General features: G+C 63.0%; 2 protein-coding genes across 2 annotated transcripts; both read left to right on the plus strand.

Moving 5' to 3' along the window:
* The first annotated feature begins 323 nt into the window (after positions 1-323).
* CCT3 (chaperonin containing TCP1 subunit 3) lies at positions 324-8,141 on the plus strand. Its single transcript, XM_085209754.1, has 14 exons — positions 324-483; positions 1,569-1,630; positions 1,965-2,015; positions 2,102-2,164; positions 2,744-2,840; positions 3,102-3,219; positions 4,898-5,084; positions 5,340-5,489; positions 5,653-5,785; positions 5,885-5,966; positions 6,046-6,226; positions 6,376-6,621; positions 7,358-7,489; positions 7,786-8,141. Exons 1-14 carry the CDS (start codon positions 453-455, stop codon positions 7,888-7,890), a joined length of 1,638 nt encoding a protein of 545 aa, XP_085065880.1. The 5' UTR covers positions 324-452; the 3' UTR covers positions 7,891-8,141.
* Positions 8,142-8,456: 315 nt separating this feature from the next.
* Positions 8,457-14,028, plus strand: GLMP (glycosylated lysosomal membrane protein). Its single transcript, XM_085209757.1, has 6 exons — positions 8,457-8,605; positions 9,283-9,540; positions 10,805-10,987; positions 11,073-11,291; positions 12,680-12,957; positions 13,418-14,028. Exons 1-6 carry the CDS (start codon positions 8,522-8,524, stop codon positions 13,587-13,589), a joined length of 1,194 nt encoding a protein of 397 aa, XP_085065883.1. The 5' UTR covers positions 8,457-8,521; the 3' UTR covers positions 13,590-14,028.
* Positions 14,029-14,188: the final 160 nt, after the last annotated feature.

Below are 14,188 nucleotides of genomic sequence, written 5' to 3' on the forward strand. Positions count from 1 at the left end.
AACGGTTCCTCAACCTGCACAACGTTGAGCTTTACAGACAACTGGGCTCAATGGCTCCTCCCACCCTCCATAGCACCGCACAATAGTCCCTCCCAGCCCCCCCATAGCACCGCACAATGGTCCGTCCCACCCCTCCAGCACCGCACAATGGTTCCGCCCATTCCTCCCTCTGCGCATGCGCCCTGAGTGCCCCCTCCACGCGCTCGGCTCGGGCATCCCGCACATGCGCAGTACAGCACGGCACCACCCACCTCCCCTCATCCGAACGGCTGAGCTCAGAGCGCTTCCTTATTGGCTGCACGGCCCGCCGCTCGGCCTCTGATTGGTCGCGGCGGGGCGGTAGGCGGGGGCAAGGCGCCGCGGCGGCGGAGCGAAGCGCTGAGTCCATGTGAAGCGGATCCAGAACGTTCCGCCGCCGCTCCGCGCTCCCGTCCGCCGTCATCGCCGCCGCCATGATGGGCCCGCGCCCCGTGCTCGTGCTCAGTGAGTGGCCGGGGGGCCGCGCGGCGCCGACGGGGTCGTGGGTGGGGGGTGCGCGGGGTGGGGGGGCGGCCGCCGCGTCCCTGCCGCCATCGCCGGCCGCCATGTTGGATTCCGGGGACCGGGAGCGCGGGGGGGGGGAGGTTTGGGGTCCTGGAAGGTGAGAGAAATGTGGGATGGCAGAAAAAAAGGTCCTGGAAGGTGAGAGAAATGTGGGATGACTTGAGGGTGGGGCTTGGGGGTCCTGGAAGGTGAGAGAAATGTGGGATGGCGGGAGGGTGGGGTTTGGGGGTCCTGGAAGGTCAGAGAAATGTGGGATCGCAGCACAGTTGGTTTTGGGGGGTCCTAGAAAGCCACAGAACCGTGTGGTCACACAGCGGTGGGGTTGAGATGGACCTGGAAGGCCATAGGGCCATCGGGTGACACAGCGGTGGGGTTGGAAGGGTCCTGGAAGCTCAGTGGAGAACAATGGGGAGACAGAATAGTGGGGTTGGGAGGGTCCTAGAAGGACATGGAACTGTGGGATCACAGAATGGTTCGGTTGGAAGAGTCTTGGAAGGTGGTGGAACCACGGGATCACAGAATGGTTGGAGTGAGAGGGTCCTGGAGAGACACAGAAGCACGGGACCACAGAGTGGTTGGGTTGGGAGGGTCCTGGAATGCTGTAGAGCCATTGAGTGCCTTGGATTGGAGGGATCTTAAAAATCACGAAAACGTGGAATTACAGAGTGGTGGTGGGGTAGGGAGAGTCCTGGAAGATCACAGAGCTGTAGTATTACAACCTGGTGGGGTTGGGGGGTCCTGGAAGGTCGTAGCGCCATGGAATCACAGAATGGTTGTATTGGGAGCGTTCTGGAAGTCCACAGAACCGTAGAGCCCCAGAATTATGGGGTTGGGAAGATCCTTGAAGACCACAAAACTATGGAATGGCTTTGGTTTGTACCTTAAAAATCACAGTGTCAAAGAACTGCCGCGTAGTTGGGTTGGAAGGGATCCTGTAGGTCCAGAACACAGAATCACTGTGCAGTTGGGTTGGAAGGGACACGATGGGATGGCAGCTCTTAGCAATTTGTTTCTGTGTCCTGTAGGTCAGAACGTGAAGCGGGAGTCTGGAAGAAAAGTCCAGGCTGGGAACATCACTGCTGCAAAGGTACTGACGTCACTGCCTCCGCTCAGTGAGTGCGGTGTCTGTGTGCACTGGAAGGAGCGGATGCGCTGGATTTTCAGTATTAAGAGCAATAGGGGGACGGAACTGAACGTGGAGAGGGTTGAACCCATCGGACCTTTTCCTTTGCAAAATCTGAGCGGGTGCAGACGTGGGGGTGGGCATTGGGCGACGCTCAGTGCGGTGCAGGGGGGTCTGAGCGCCGTGGGGTCGGAGCTGTGCTGCAGATTGCAGGCTGGGCGTGGGGAGGGGTGGTGCGTGGTTTCCTGCAGTGCTGCTCGGACTCCTCGCGTCCCCTGATTCCCACTGTGCCCCACAGACCATCGCTGACATCATCCGGACGTGCCTGGGGCCGAGGGCGATGATGAAGGTGGGTGCTGCGTCCCCGTGCTGCGTGCTGACCGAGCGCTGCACGTAAGGGAGTCGTTACCAGCAGTGCTCATCTTTGGGTTGCAGATGCTTCTGGACCCCATGGGAGGCATTGTGATGACCAATGATGGCAATGCCATCCTGAGGGAGGTGAGTGCCTCCGGGAGGGAGGGAGCAGCGGTTGGGGTTGGGTTTTGGATTGGATTTGGGGTTGGGGTTGGGGTTGGGTGAGGCTGTGTTCTCTGCGTTCTCCTGATTTTCTTCTGGAGTATCAGCAGCAGCCGTGGGGTCCTCACTGGGGGGCACTGAATGATCCCATGCAGCGCTCCTCCTCCGAAAGGTGGGTTTGGTCACGGAGTGGTCACTGGGCTTCTGTAGGACCCTGGGAGTTGTGCCCATTGCAGTTGTCATCATTTGCATCGGAATCTGAGGAGTCCATGCTTTGTTTTACTGTCCTGGATAATTAGACCAAGAAATTGTTGCGTTTGTTTTAGTGCAGATGGCACTGGAAGAGCATCGTAGGGACTGGAAAGGGGTGAAAAACTGAGGGAGAGGAATGGTGTGATTCCTTGAAGAAGGAAGGGCTTTTGTGCTTGGAAAGGGGGAAGGAATTTCTGTTTCCTCCCAGAAGGAAAGAAAATCTCTGTGCTGCAGTTGTGCAGAACAGCTCCGCTCGCTGGGAGCGGTGCTGAGATCTCCAGAGCACAGAGCAGCATTTACCCCCAACAGATCCAAGTGCAGCACCCCGCTGCCAAGTCCATGATTGAGATCAGCCGCACTCAGGACGAGGAGGTCGGGGATGGGACCACGTCTGTCATTATCCTCGGTAAGGGGGGAAGATGTGCGTAAAACCTAAGCTGAGGTTTATCGCGTGCCCAGTGAGTTCGCCTTGCAGAGACACATCTGTGGTTTGCAGCCCTAAAACGTGGGTTTGGGGTTGTGAGAGGAGAGGAGCAGTCGGTCAGAGCTGTCGGTGGGGCTCAGTGCTGACAGAGCTGTGCTCTGCCCCTGGGTGGAGCACAGTGAGAAGTGCCGATGCTGTGGGAGCGTGGAGACCCCAACCCTAACCGCCTCCCCCCACCCACAGCTGGAGAGATGCTCTCTGTTGCTGAGCACTTCCTGGAGCAGCAGATGCACCCAACTGTCATCATCGGCGCTTACCGCAAAGCTCTGGACGACATGATCCACGTCCTGAAGAAGATCAGGTCAGTGCACCTGGGTCAGGGTCCGGCTGAGCTCTGTGGGCTTCCATAAATGCGTGGGTCCCGACAGGAAGCACCCGTGGGTGCTGAGGGAGCTGGCAGGCATTGCTCGGCCGCTTTGTCTTTGGTAAGCGGTGGGGGGTGGGAGAGCTGAGGAGTGAAGGAAAGCAGACGTCACTGCAGCCTTCACGGAGGGCGAGGAGGAGCTGGGTAACTGTAGGGCATCAGACTCATCTCCATCCAGCCGGAGGCCGGGGTCCCACGGGGTCCCTCGGGGGTCGGTACTGAGATCAGCGCTGTTCGGTGCGCGCAGCAGCGACTTGGTGAGGAAATAGAGCGCGCCGTCAGTCGGTTTGGCGATGGCCCGGGAGCGGGAGGAGAGGCTGACGCGGCAGAGGGCTGTGCTGCCATCCAGGCAGAGCTGGGCAGGCTGGAGAGCCGGGCGGGGAGAAGTGGGACGAGAGGGAACAGGGGCAGCGTAGAGCCTCGAGCGTGGGCAGGAGCAGCCTGGGTACGGAGCGGGTTGGGAGCGGGCCGCTGGAGAGCAGCAGAGGGGAGGGGGCTGGGGGTCCTGGTGGGCAGCAGGAGGACCGCGAGGCAGCGCTGTGCCCCTGTGGCCGAGAAGGCTGGAGGCGTCCCGAGGTGTGTTAGAAGAGGGGGTGCGGGAGGTCCTGAGAGCTGCTCCTCCCCCTCTGCACCCCGCGGCCACCGGTGCCTCCGACTTCTGTGGTTCTGATGTGCCAGGCCGCCTGATCCACCCGGTCCAGCGCAGCCTGTTGTCCCTTCCCCCCCCCGGCTGTGGGCAGCACCCCTCTGTTGGTACCTCTGTGTTCTCAGGCTGCTGCCGTGTCCCGCAGCAACCGGAGCGGTCGCTTTTTGGAGCAGCTGCTCTGGTGGTCGCTCCGTCTTGCAGTTCTTTGGCCCGCGCCCGCAGTGCGGGAGGGGATTTTTTATGCCGCTTCTGCAGATCCCTCCGTGCTCAGCAGGCAAAGCCACGAGGCAAAACGTGACGTCGGCCTCCTGCTGCCCCTTGCTCGAGCAGGAGGACGTCTGCTGCTGAGCCGAGCCCTTGGCTGATGCGGCTGGGAGGAAAGCGATTTGATCAGCCCTTCCAGGAGGCTGTTCTGGGAATCCTGGGCCCACCGTGCTGCCATCCGTCAGCATTAAGCACAGCAGGCGGTTCATCCGTCGTGTCTTCTCGATTGCTCTCCGTTCTGCCCAGTTTTTCCGCTGCTTTTGCAAAGGCTGAGACACGAAGTCGTAGAGGGGCTAAATGTAATCAAAGTCCGGGAGTTTATTAAGCAGCTCCTTTAGAAGGGGTCTTTTTTCCCCTCTGCCCTGCACTGCTGCCATCGTACCGGCGTACCTCTGTGCTGCGGTCCTTGGGGATGTGCCCCACGTATTTGGTGCACAGCTGGCTCTCGGGATCCTGCTCTTGGTCTGGCTTTCACCGTGCACTGAGTTGCCCAGAGAGCCCGGGTGGGCTGGGTGACCTTTCCAGGTCCCTCCCAACCCCTGACATCCGCGCTTCTGTGGAGGTGGTGAGGAGGGCTGTGGGTTCTGTGTGGCTCGGAGGGGTTCACGTTGGCGAAACGCAGAGCTGGGGGGTGGCACACAATTACAGCTCGGTTACGGCGTGGAGCGATGCTCGGGTCGCTGCTCAGCCCTCCCCGTCCCACAGCACCCCGGTGGATGTGAACAACAGAGAGATGATGCTGAAGATCATCAAGAGCGCCATAAACACCAAAGCCATCAACCGCTGGTCCGAGCTGGCCTGCAGCATCGCCCTGGATGCCGTCAGGACGGTGGAGTTGGAGGAGAACGGCCGAAAGGAGATCGATATCAAGAAATACGCCAAAGTGGAGAAGGTGCGTCCTGAGCTGCCGCCCGTGTGTGCGGGGTGGGCGATGCTGGGATGCTGCGGGGAGAACTCAGTGGGTTCTGCTGCTCGGCGTCCTCTGCAGCTTTTTGTTCCATCCTCTTCGGTGCTGTCGTGCCACGAACTCATATTATGGGATGTATGTGCTGAGTCGGCAGGGAGCGTCGCTTTGGGAGCGCTGTTGGGGAAGCAGGTGGATCTCTTCACATCTCCCTTCTCTTCACATCTCCCTTCTGTCTGTCAGATCCCCGGTGGTTTCAGCGAGGATTCGTGCGTGCTGCGTGGCATCATGGTGAACAAGGACGTGACGCACCCCAGGATGCGCCGCCTCATCAAGAACCCACGCATCGTGCTGCTGGATTGCTCGCTGGAGTACAAGAAAGGGGAGAGCCAGGTGAGCGGGATGGCGGGGCTGAGCCAGCCGTCAGCCTCTTGCCGTTAATTGCACGGCTCTCGTTAGCAGAAAGTTGCAGCCTTACCAGTGCTCCCCCGGGATGGGGGCGGGGGAATCGTGAGCTGGGTGCTGGGCTGTGAGCCATGCTTCTCGTCCCGTGCAGACCGACATTGAGATAACCCGGGAGGAGGACTTTGCGCGCATCCTGCAGATGGAGGAGGAGTACATCCAGCAGATCTGCGAGGACCTGCTGAGGGTGAAGCCAGACCTGGTCATCACCGAGAAGGGCATTTCGGGTAACGGCGCCACACCCCCTTTAGTGGCACCCGCCGCTCTGCCGGCGCGGGGTCCTGAGGGCGCTGCCCACCCCTAAGCTGCCCACAAACCGCTTTCAGACCTGGCCCAGCACTACCTGATGAGAGCCAACATCAGCGCCGTCCGCAGGGTGAGGAAGACGGACAACAACCGCATCGCCAGGTGAGCGCCGTCCCGCCGCGGGCGCACGTTGGGGCGGTCCTCACCCGATGACGTCCCCTCCGTCCCCCTCCGTGCGCAGGGCCTGCGGGGCACGCATCGTCAGCCGCACCGACGAGCTGCGGGAGGAGGACGTGGGCACCGGCGCCGGGCTGTTCGAGGTGAAAAAGATTGGAGATGAGTACTTTGCCTTCATCACCGACTGCAAGGACCCCAAAGCGTGCACCATCGTCCTGCGTGGGGCCAGCAAGGAGATCCTGGCCGTGAGTTCTGCTCTCCCTCCCTGGCGTCAGTCATTGCTGGTGTTGTGAGTGGTGGTAGTTCCCATCCGTGCACTGCCTGCAGCCCAGCCCGGCCGGTGTCCCCCAGCAGCACTCTGCATTCAGCACTGATGTTCTTCCCCCCGCTGCAGGAGGTGGAGCGCAACCTGCAGGACGCCATGCAGGTGTGCCGCAACGTGTTGGTGGACCCCCAGCTGGTGCCAGGGGGAGGGGCTGCAGAGATGGCCGTGTCCCACGCGCTGACAGAGAAGTCCAAAGGCATGACGGGCGTGGAGCAGTGGCCCTACAGAGCGGTGGCGCAGGCGCTGGAGGTCATCCCACGCACGCTCATCCAGAACTGCGGTGCCAGCACCATCCGCGTGCTCACCTCGCTGCGGGTAAGGCACCTGGCTCCTGTGGGGCAGCTCCTCCCATCCTAGGGCTCCTCTGGTCTGCTTCTCCTGCCCCACGGCTCCTGTGGGGGCAGCTCCTTTCTCCTGCCCCCCAGCTCCCATGGAGGCCGATCCTTCCTCCCCCTAGCTCCTGTAGGGCAGCTCCTCCCACCCCCCCAGCTCCCAGGGGTCAGCTCCTCTCTCCCCCCAGCTCCCAGGGGGTCGCTTCTCCTGCCCCCAGGTTCCTATGGGGCTGCTCCTTCCTCCCTCTGGTTCCGTGGGGCAGCTCCTCAGGCTGAGCCTGCAGCTCTTCGGCACTTGCAGCATTCTCTCTTGCAGTGCTGCAGGGGTTGGGAGGACCACTGGAGACCCCCTTTTCCCCCCCTGCTTAAAGCAGGTTCCCTTCATCACCAGAGGTGCCCCGGTGGGTTGGGGTCTGTCCAGCAGAGCCCTCCCACCGCTATGGGCTCGACTGAGATGGAGCTCCCAGGTTCCGGTTTGGTGGAGGGACCCATAGAATCGTAGAACGGACCCAAAGATCACCGTTCCAACCCCTCTGCCTGCTGCAGCTGTCGGAATTGCGGTTGTACCGCAGTGTGAATGTGGAATTCAGTGCTCCGTTTCAATAACGAACCCCTGGGGGTGGGCAGGGCTCAAACCTTCCTCTGTGCTGGGTCAGTGCTGAGGTTGGAGAGGCGAGCGCTCACGTTTCCCTCGTGCAACCTCCCTGTCCTCCCTGCAGGCCAAGCACACCCAGGAGGGCAGCCAGACGTGGGGGGTGAACGGGGAGAGCGGAGCCCTGGCTGACATGAAGGAGTTGGGGGTCTGGGAGCCCCTGGCCGTCAAACTGCAGACCTACAAAACGGCCGTGGAGGTGAGGAGGGTGGGCGGGCGTCTGCTGTGTCTCCCGGAGCAGGGAACGTCAGTGCTGGGTGCGTGGATGAGCACTGGGAGGGCAGCACAGCGCAGCTCGGCTCTGCCGTGCCTTCAATTTCAGCCCAGCGTGAGCGTTTGCTCCCTGGGGTTGGGTCGCTGCTGGGGCTGCCGTCCTTTCCTGGCAGTTGGGTGGAAATGTTGATGCTGCAGCTGCTGCTCTGCGAGGTGAGGGCTGCCCGTGTGTGCTTCCATCCCTCGCTTTTTGCTCTGACCGGGCTGTGGGCTTTCCTGCAGACCGCCGTCCTCCTGCTCCGCATCGATGACATCGTCTCGGGACACAAAAAGAAAGGCGAGGAGCACAGCAAGGCGCCAGCACCCACTGAGGCAGCCCAGGAGTAGTGGGGCCGTGCTCCGTAGGGCTGTGTGCCATGGGGCCACACCTGGAGCTGCCGTTTCCCCGTCCCGAGTTGGAGCAAAGGCCCTGAAGTTAATTGCCCGAATTGGGGGGTGGGATGGGAACGTGGTGACGGGGACAGGGCGCAGTGCCTGTGTACTGGGGGGAGGTGTTGGTGTTTAATTTAAGTCTGTAATTCCTTGCAGTTTGCCTTAACAATAAAAGGCATCGCATCTTGGGGGGCTTCATTGTGAAACAGCTGTGGGTTCTCCCGTGCCCGTCTGCTCCCCTCCCTCAGTCTTCCCATCTCTCCCCGTTTGACGTGTCCTCGTGTCCCCTCCCTGCTCTCCGTCTCCCCCACCCCCCCTCTCCCCAGCCCCACATCTACTCCCCATTACCCCGTTTTCTGAGCTGCCTTTCTGCCGCCTTTGGCTCCCCGTACTTAAATTGTTTTAGGGATTTTTAGCCCCGTTTTTCAGCAAGGCTCTGCGCTGGGCGGGTGAACGGTGCTGACCCGGGCGGAGGTGTCCTCTACTTCCCAACCTCGGGAGGGGAGCGGCTCCTTTAAGAGCGTCTTCTTTCGGGAGGCGCGGCGCCTTTAAGGGAGGGGGGAAGGAGGGGAGATGCGGTCACGTGATGTGCTGCACCGGAAGGAAAATGGCGGCGCCGGCGCTGGGCGCGCTGCTGCTGCTGGGGGCAGCGGCGGTCGGCGGACGGGAGGTACGGGGGGGGGGGGGGCAGCGGTCCGTCCTTCCGTCGGTTCGTCCGTTCGTTCGTCCGTCCGTCCGTCCGTCCGTCCTTCCCCCGCGGGGAGCGCTGAGCTGGGGGGCGGTGACGTTCGAGTCCCTTCGTCCTTCCCGACCCCGCGAATCGCGGGACCCGTCCGTCCGTCCGTCTGTCCCCGCCCCGGTCCGTCTGTCCGTTCTTCTGTCCGTCTCTACCTCTGTCCGTCCTTGCCTCGCTCTGTTCCTACCTCAGTCCTTCCATCCGCGCCTTCATGCATCCCTGCCTGCCTCCCTCCCTTCCTGTGTCCAGCCCTGCCGCTGTCCTTGCCTTGCTTCGTCTCTACTTCTGTCTGTCTGTCCATCCCTACCTCGGTCCATCTGTTCTTGCCTCCATCCATCTGTCCGTCTGTCCCTACATCTGTCCTTCCCTGCCTCCATCCATCCCTCCCTCTGTCTGTCTGTCCCTACATCTGTCCTTCCCTGCCTCCATCCATCCCTCTCGGTACATCCATCCCTGCTGCAGTCTGTCTGTCCCTCCCTTGGTCCATCCATCCCCCCCTCGGTCTGTTTGTCCCTACATCTGTCCATCCCTACCTCTCTCCATCTGCCTTGGCCTGTCCATCCCTGCCCCGTCTGTCCGTCCGTCCCTACCTCCGTCCATCCACCCCGCAGGTGTCAATGCAGTACAACCCCGGCTGGAACGGTTCCTCAGTCAACGTTCTCCACGTGCGGTCGGTGGGGCGCGGCGACTCGCTGCACTACGTGTGGAGCAGCATCGGGGCCCCCGCGGTGCTGCTGGTGGCCACACGCAGCCCCAGCAGCGCTCTGTCCATCGACTGGAGCCGCCTGCTGTCCCCTGCGCCCGCCGGCGCCGTGTGGATCGAGCCGCCCGGCAGCGTGGTGTACGCGGCTGCTGTCGTCTTCACCAAGGTACGGGTGGGAGGAGCGGAGCCCCAGGTCTGTGGGGTGGTGGTGGTCCCCCCCTCCCCGCTCCTGAATGAGCCCCGCGGCCCCAGCGCCAAGCGGAGCTGCGCGGTGTGTGGGGTTGGGTGAGGAGGAGTCCCTGCTCTCAGATGCCTCAGCTGGAGCGCAGCGTTCAGAGGTGGAGTTCTCAGTGCAGGGGAGACTGTTGGAGGGCCGCAGAAAGGAGGGCTGGGATGGAATCCCCCCCAGTTACTGCAGGTGGGGAGCTGAGGTTGTGCTGCCCGGAGAGGAGAGAGCTCCAGAGAGCTGAGAGCTGCCTGTGGGATGGAAGGGTGGGAGAGGGATGGGCTCTGCAGCAGGGCGAGGGGCAGAGGGGGGAGGTGGCGAAAAGAAGGAGGTTTTGGCTGTGTGGAGGGAAGAGCTCCTTCCAGCACAGCGGGGAGGCCGTGGCACAGGCTGCAGGGGTGCTTACAGAGGCTGCAGTGCTCCATCCCAGCAGAGCTGAAGTTGGGGATGGGGCTGTGAGCACTGGGGGGGCTGTGGGTGTCCCTGCTCACTGCTGGGGGGAGCAGACAGCCTCTGGGGGTCCCTCCCAACAGTGATTCCCAGAGACGTGGCGTGAAGAGATGACATCCGGAGCACCTCCTGTGCTGTAAACCAGGGGAGGTTTGGCAGGGGTGAGAGGGGGTTCTACATGTGGGGAGGAACAATTGCGTGCACCGGTACAGGTGGGGCTGAGCTGCTGCAGGGGGGCTCTGCAGAGGAGGTCCTGGGGGTCCCGGTTGACCAGGGGCCAGCAGTGTGCTCTGCTGGTCAGGGACAGCGGTGTCCTGGTTCACCAACAGTTGGCCAGCATTTGACTGCAGGTTGCCCACGGCCCAGCAGTGTGGCACCAGCTCTGGTGGCCCGAAGGCCAGTAGTGTCCTGGTTGACCGACAGATGACCGCGAGCCAGCAGTGTGCCTCAGTGGTCCGGAAGGCTGACGGTTCCCTGGGCACTGCCTGCAGCGGGGCCGGCAGGGCTGGGAGGAGCTGCTCCGCGCTGCTCTGCCCTGAGGAGGGCACAGCTGGGGCACTGGGCAGACTGGGAGCTGCTGGGATGGTGCGGAGCTGACCGGGCTTTGAGCACAGCCCGGTGGGAACAGGCTGAGAACCCCGGCGCCGTTCGCCTGGGGAGCGCCGGCCGAGGGGGATCCGAGCGGAGCCGATGGTATCAGAAGAGCGGGGGTCCATGCGGTGTTTCCCAGCCCCCTCCCTTTCCTTCCGCCCAGCTGTTTGAGTACAGCAAGGCCGACGCCTCGGAGGAGGTTTTCTACCCCACGTACGACCTGTCGGACTTCTCCTGGGACAGCATCAACCGCACCGTGAACCACACCGCGCTGACGGCCGAACTTCGGGGCGTCCCCACCTCCGACCCCAGCGGCAGCTTCTCCAACGGCAGCCTGGCGTTCCGGGTACGGCGGCGGGGCGGGAACAGCCGCGGTCCTTCAGAGACGGGCCGTCGCTCCCCGCCGTCCCTCTGACCCACGTCCCCCGCAGGTGACGGCTTATGAAAGCGGCGGGCGCGACGGGGCTCTGCCCGGCCTCCTGCACACGGCCAACAGCTCCAAAGTGGAGTTTGTCCTGGCCGGGGCGGCCCCGCGGGGCAACGGCTCGCGCTTCGTGCTGGAGGTGGCCGCGGTGGAGGGGAGAGGGGCGGCATCCAGGCTGCGCTCGACGCGCTCCATCGACGACGAATACACCCCCACCATCTTCGAGGTGAGCGGGGTGGGCGCCGTCCCCTTGGCGGCAGGGGGGCACACGGGCGGGGTGCGGCGTCCCCAGCCGCGGCTCATGGGATCATAGAATCACAAGGTTGGAAACGACCCGTAAGACCGTCGGTCCAACCGTCCTCCCATCATCTCTGCTACCACGAGCTGACCCGCGTCTCGCAGCTCCTCATCCAGGCGCCTCTTGAACGCTGCCAGGGACGGCGACTCCGCCACCTCCCTGTGCGGCCATTGAGCACTGAGAGAAAAGTTCTTCCTCACGTCCAACCTAAACCTCCTCTGGTACAACTTGTGGCCATTTCCCTGGTCCTGTTCGTTGCCTGTGAGAAGAGGCCAAACCCCTCCTCACCACAGCCTCCCTTCGGGAAGTTGTGCAGTGCAGTCAGGTCTTCCCTGAGCCTCTTCTCCAGTCTGAACAACCCCAGCTCCCCCAGCCGCTCCTCTTAAGGTTTGTGCTCCAGACCCTCAACGTCTCTCCTGTAGTGAGGGGCCCAAAACCGAACGCAGCACTCGAGGTGCGGCCTCACCAGAGCTGAGTGCAGGGATGACCACCTCCCCGCTCTGCTGGCTGCACCATTTCTAACGCAGGCCAGGCTGCCGTTGGCCCTCTTGGCCACCCGGGCACACTGCTGGCTCGTGTTCAGCCGAGCACCAACCAGCACCCCCAGGTCCCTTCCTCTTCACACTCATCCAGCCACTCGTCCCCAAGCCTGCAGCGCTGCTTGGGGTTGTTGTGGCCAAAGTGCAGGACTTGGCCTTGTTGAACCTCAGCCCAGCCATCCAGCTTACCTGGATCCCTCTGAAGGGCCTCCCTACCCTCAGGCAGATCCACACCACCTCCAACTTGGTGTCCAACTTACTGAGGATGCACTCAATGCCCTCATCCAGGTCATCAATCAAGATATTAAACAAGATGGGCCCAGTACCCCTAGGGGACACCACTCGCGACAGGTCGCCAGCCAAATTAGCTCCATTAAGCACTACGTGTTGGGCACGGCCCTCTAGCAGTTCCTTACCCAAAGCAGGGTGGACCTGTCCAGGCCACGGCAGCCAGTTTCCCCAGGAGAATCTGGGGGAGACCGCGCCAAAGCTTTGCTGAAGTCCAGGTAGAGACATAACAGCCCTCAGCTACAGTCTGGTCACCAGTCGGAGGAGGAGATGGGGGTCAGGCACGACCTGCCCTCCATGAACCCGTGCTGGCTGGGCCTGATCCCCTGCACGCCATACACGTGCCGTGTGAACACTGCACGCCATACACGTGCCGTGTGAACATCGCACGCCATACACGTGCCGTGTGAACATCGCACATCAACACGTGCCGTGTGAACATCGCACATCAACACGTGCCGTGTGAACATCGCAGTTCCCCTTCCCCAGACGCTCTCGCTGGTAGCGGAGTCGCGGAACGACAGCTCTGCTCTCAGCTTCCTGCAATGGAAGGCGACGGCGTACGGCTCGCAGCAGCCAACGCGTGCGGACGGCATCCCGTGCCACGCAGGCCGGCTGCGTGCTGCCGGCGGATCCCGGCCCCGCTCCGCCATCGTCCGCGCCTACTTCGGGGACGGAGCGGGCGGCGCTTACGGCGTCAGCGCCATCAACGTCTCCTTTGGCGGGGAGGACGGCGGCGCTTACCGGGAGAAGCGCTTCCTGAGCTGGTGAGCCTGGGGCGCTGCGGGGCGGGGGGTTCCGTGCTCGCAGCCCCGTGGCCGTGCGCGTTTTCCCGCCCGCGCCCGTGGGGAGGTTTGAGCTGCTTTTCCCTCACCGCCCGCTGCCGTGGGATGGCGGCTCCTGCTCGGTGCAGCGTCCTGCCGCGAAAGCCTAAAAGCCACGGATGGAATCGCAGCACGGTTTGGGTCGGGAAGGACCTATAGATCGCCTCGCTGCAGCCCCGCTGCCAGCGCACCGCGCTGCTCGGAGCCCCGTCGGCCCGGGGGGGGACGCCCACAGCCCCCCGGTGACCCGTCCCAGCCTCTCCCCGCCCTCACAGTGAAGAATTCCTTCCCGACATCCACTCTCGACCTCCCCTCTCGCAGTTTTAAACCCTTCCCCCTTATCCTGTCGCCACGCCGCTACGCAGAGCTCCGTGCAGCTGACGCGTCCCGCTCCTTCCTGCAGGTCTGCGCTGCTGGGCTTCGGGCCGCCACCCGAGGACACTTTTTCTCCCCTCATCATCTCCATCGCGGCCACAGCGCTGGGCACCCCGCTGCTTCTGCTGCTGCTGCTGGGCGCCGCCGTGCTGCTCTGCGCCCGGAGGAGACGCTACAGCGAGTACGAGCCCATCAACTGAGCGCTGCCGCTGGTCCCGGGCGGCGATCGCAGCTGCTGCCGTCTTCACTTCTGGGGGGGCACGGGGCAAGGTGGGCAGTGCCCCCCCGTGCTGCTGTGCCTGCTGCACTGCGCTCTGCACTGCGCGCTCTGTCTGCACTGCACTGCGGGCGGTGCTTCCTTTCTTTCTGATGCACGCTGCCAGGGGCTGAGGGGCGGCGAGATCCCCGTCCTCCTCCTCTTCCTCCTCCTCCTCCTGTGGGGAGGCACCTCGTGCTGCCCGGCCCCACTGAAGGCTGCTGCTACGAGTCGGCTCAGGACTGTCCTGCTGGAGCCGTCAGACTGGAGCCATCAGGAGCTGCTGCCCTTCCACGTGCAGTGATGGTTGGTGGCAGAGCTGCCACGCTTCCGTGTCCTCAACCACTGACTCGTCTTTGACCAAATAAAAGGGATTTCTAAGAGCGGTTTCCCGGGGCAGCGCTGCTCCGTGGAAATTCTGGGGCGGCTTTTGGTGCGGCCCAAACCCGCACTGCACCGGGCCGTTCCTTGCAGTGCCTCCCCGTGGGATGAGGGGCAGATCGGGGCTGGGGGCTGCGCCTTTACGCGAGGGATGTGGAAGCG

Source organism: Meleagris gallopavo, chromosome 27 (genome assembly GCF_905368555.1).
Source record: "Meleagris gallopavo chromosome 27, MGAL_WU_HG_1.1, whole genome shotgun sequence".
In the NCBI taxonomy this organism is placed as follows: domain Eukaryota; kingdom Metazoa; phylum Chordata; class Aves; order Galliformes; family Phasianidae; genus Meleagris; species Meleagris gallopavo.

Coding starts and splice junctions, on each gene's coding strand:
- CCT3 (XM_085209754.1), top strand. CDS start 453: ATGATGGGCCCGCGCCCCGTGCTCGTGCTCA. Junction 3,220..4,897: donor CACGTCCTGAAGAAGATCAG/GTCAGTGCACCT, acceptor CCCGTCCCACAG/CACCCCGGTGGATGTGAACA. Junction 5,490..5,652: donor ACAAGAAAGGGGAGAGCCAG/GTGAGCGGGATG, acceptor CGTCCCGTGCAG/ACCGACATTGAGATAACCCG.
- GLMP (XM_085209757.1), top strand. CDS start 8,522: ATGTGCTGCACCGGAAGGAAAATGGCGGCGCCGGCGCTGGGCGCGCTG. Junction 9,541..10,804: donor CTGCTGTCGTCTTCACCAAG/GTACGGGTGGGA, acceptor CCTTCCGCCCAG/CTGTTTGAGTACAGCAAGGC. Junction 11,292..12,679: donor ACACCCCCACCATCTTCGAG/GTGAGCGGGGTG, acceptor CCCCTTCCCCAG/ACGCTCTCGCTGGTAGCGGA.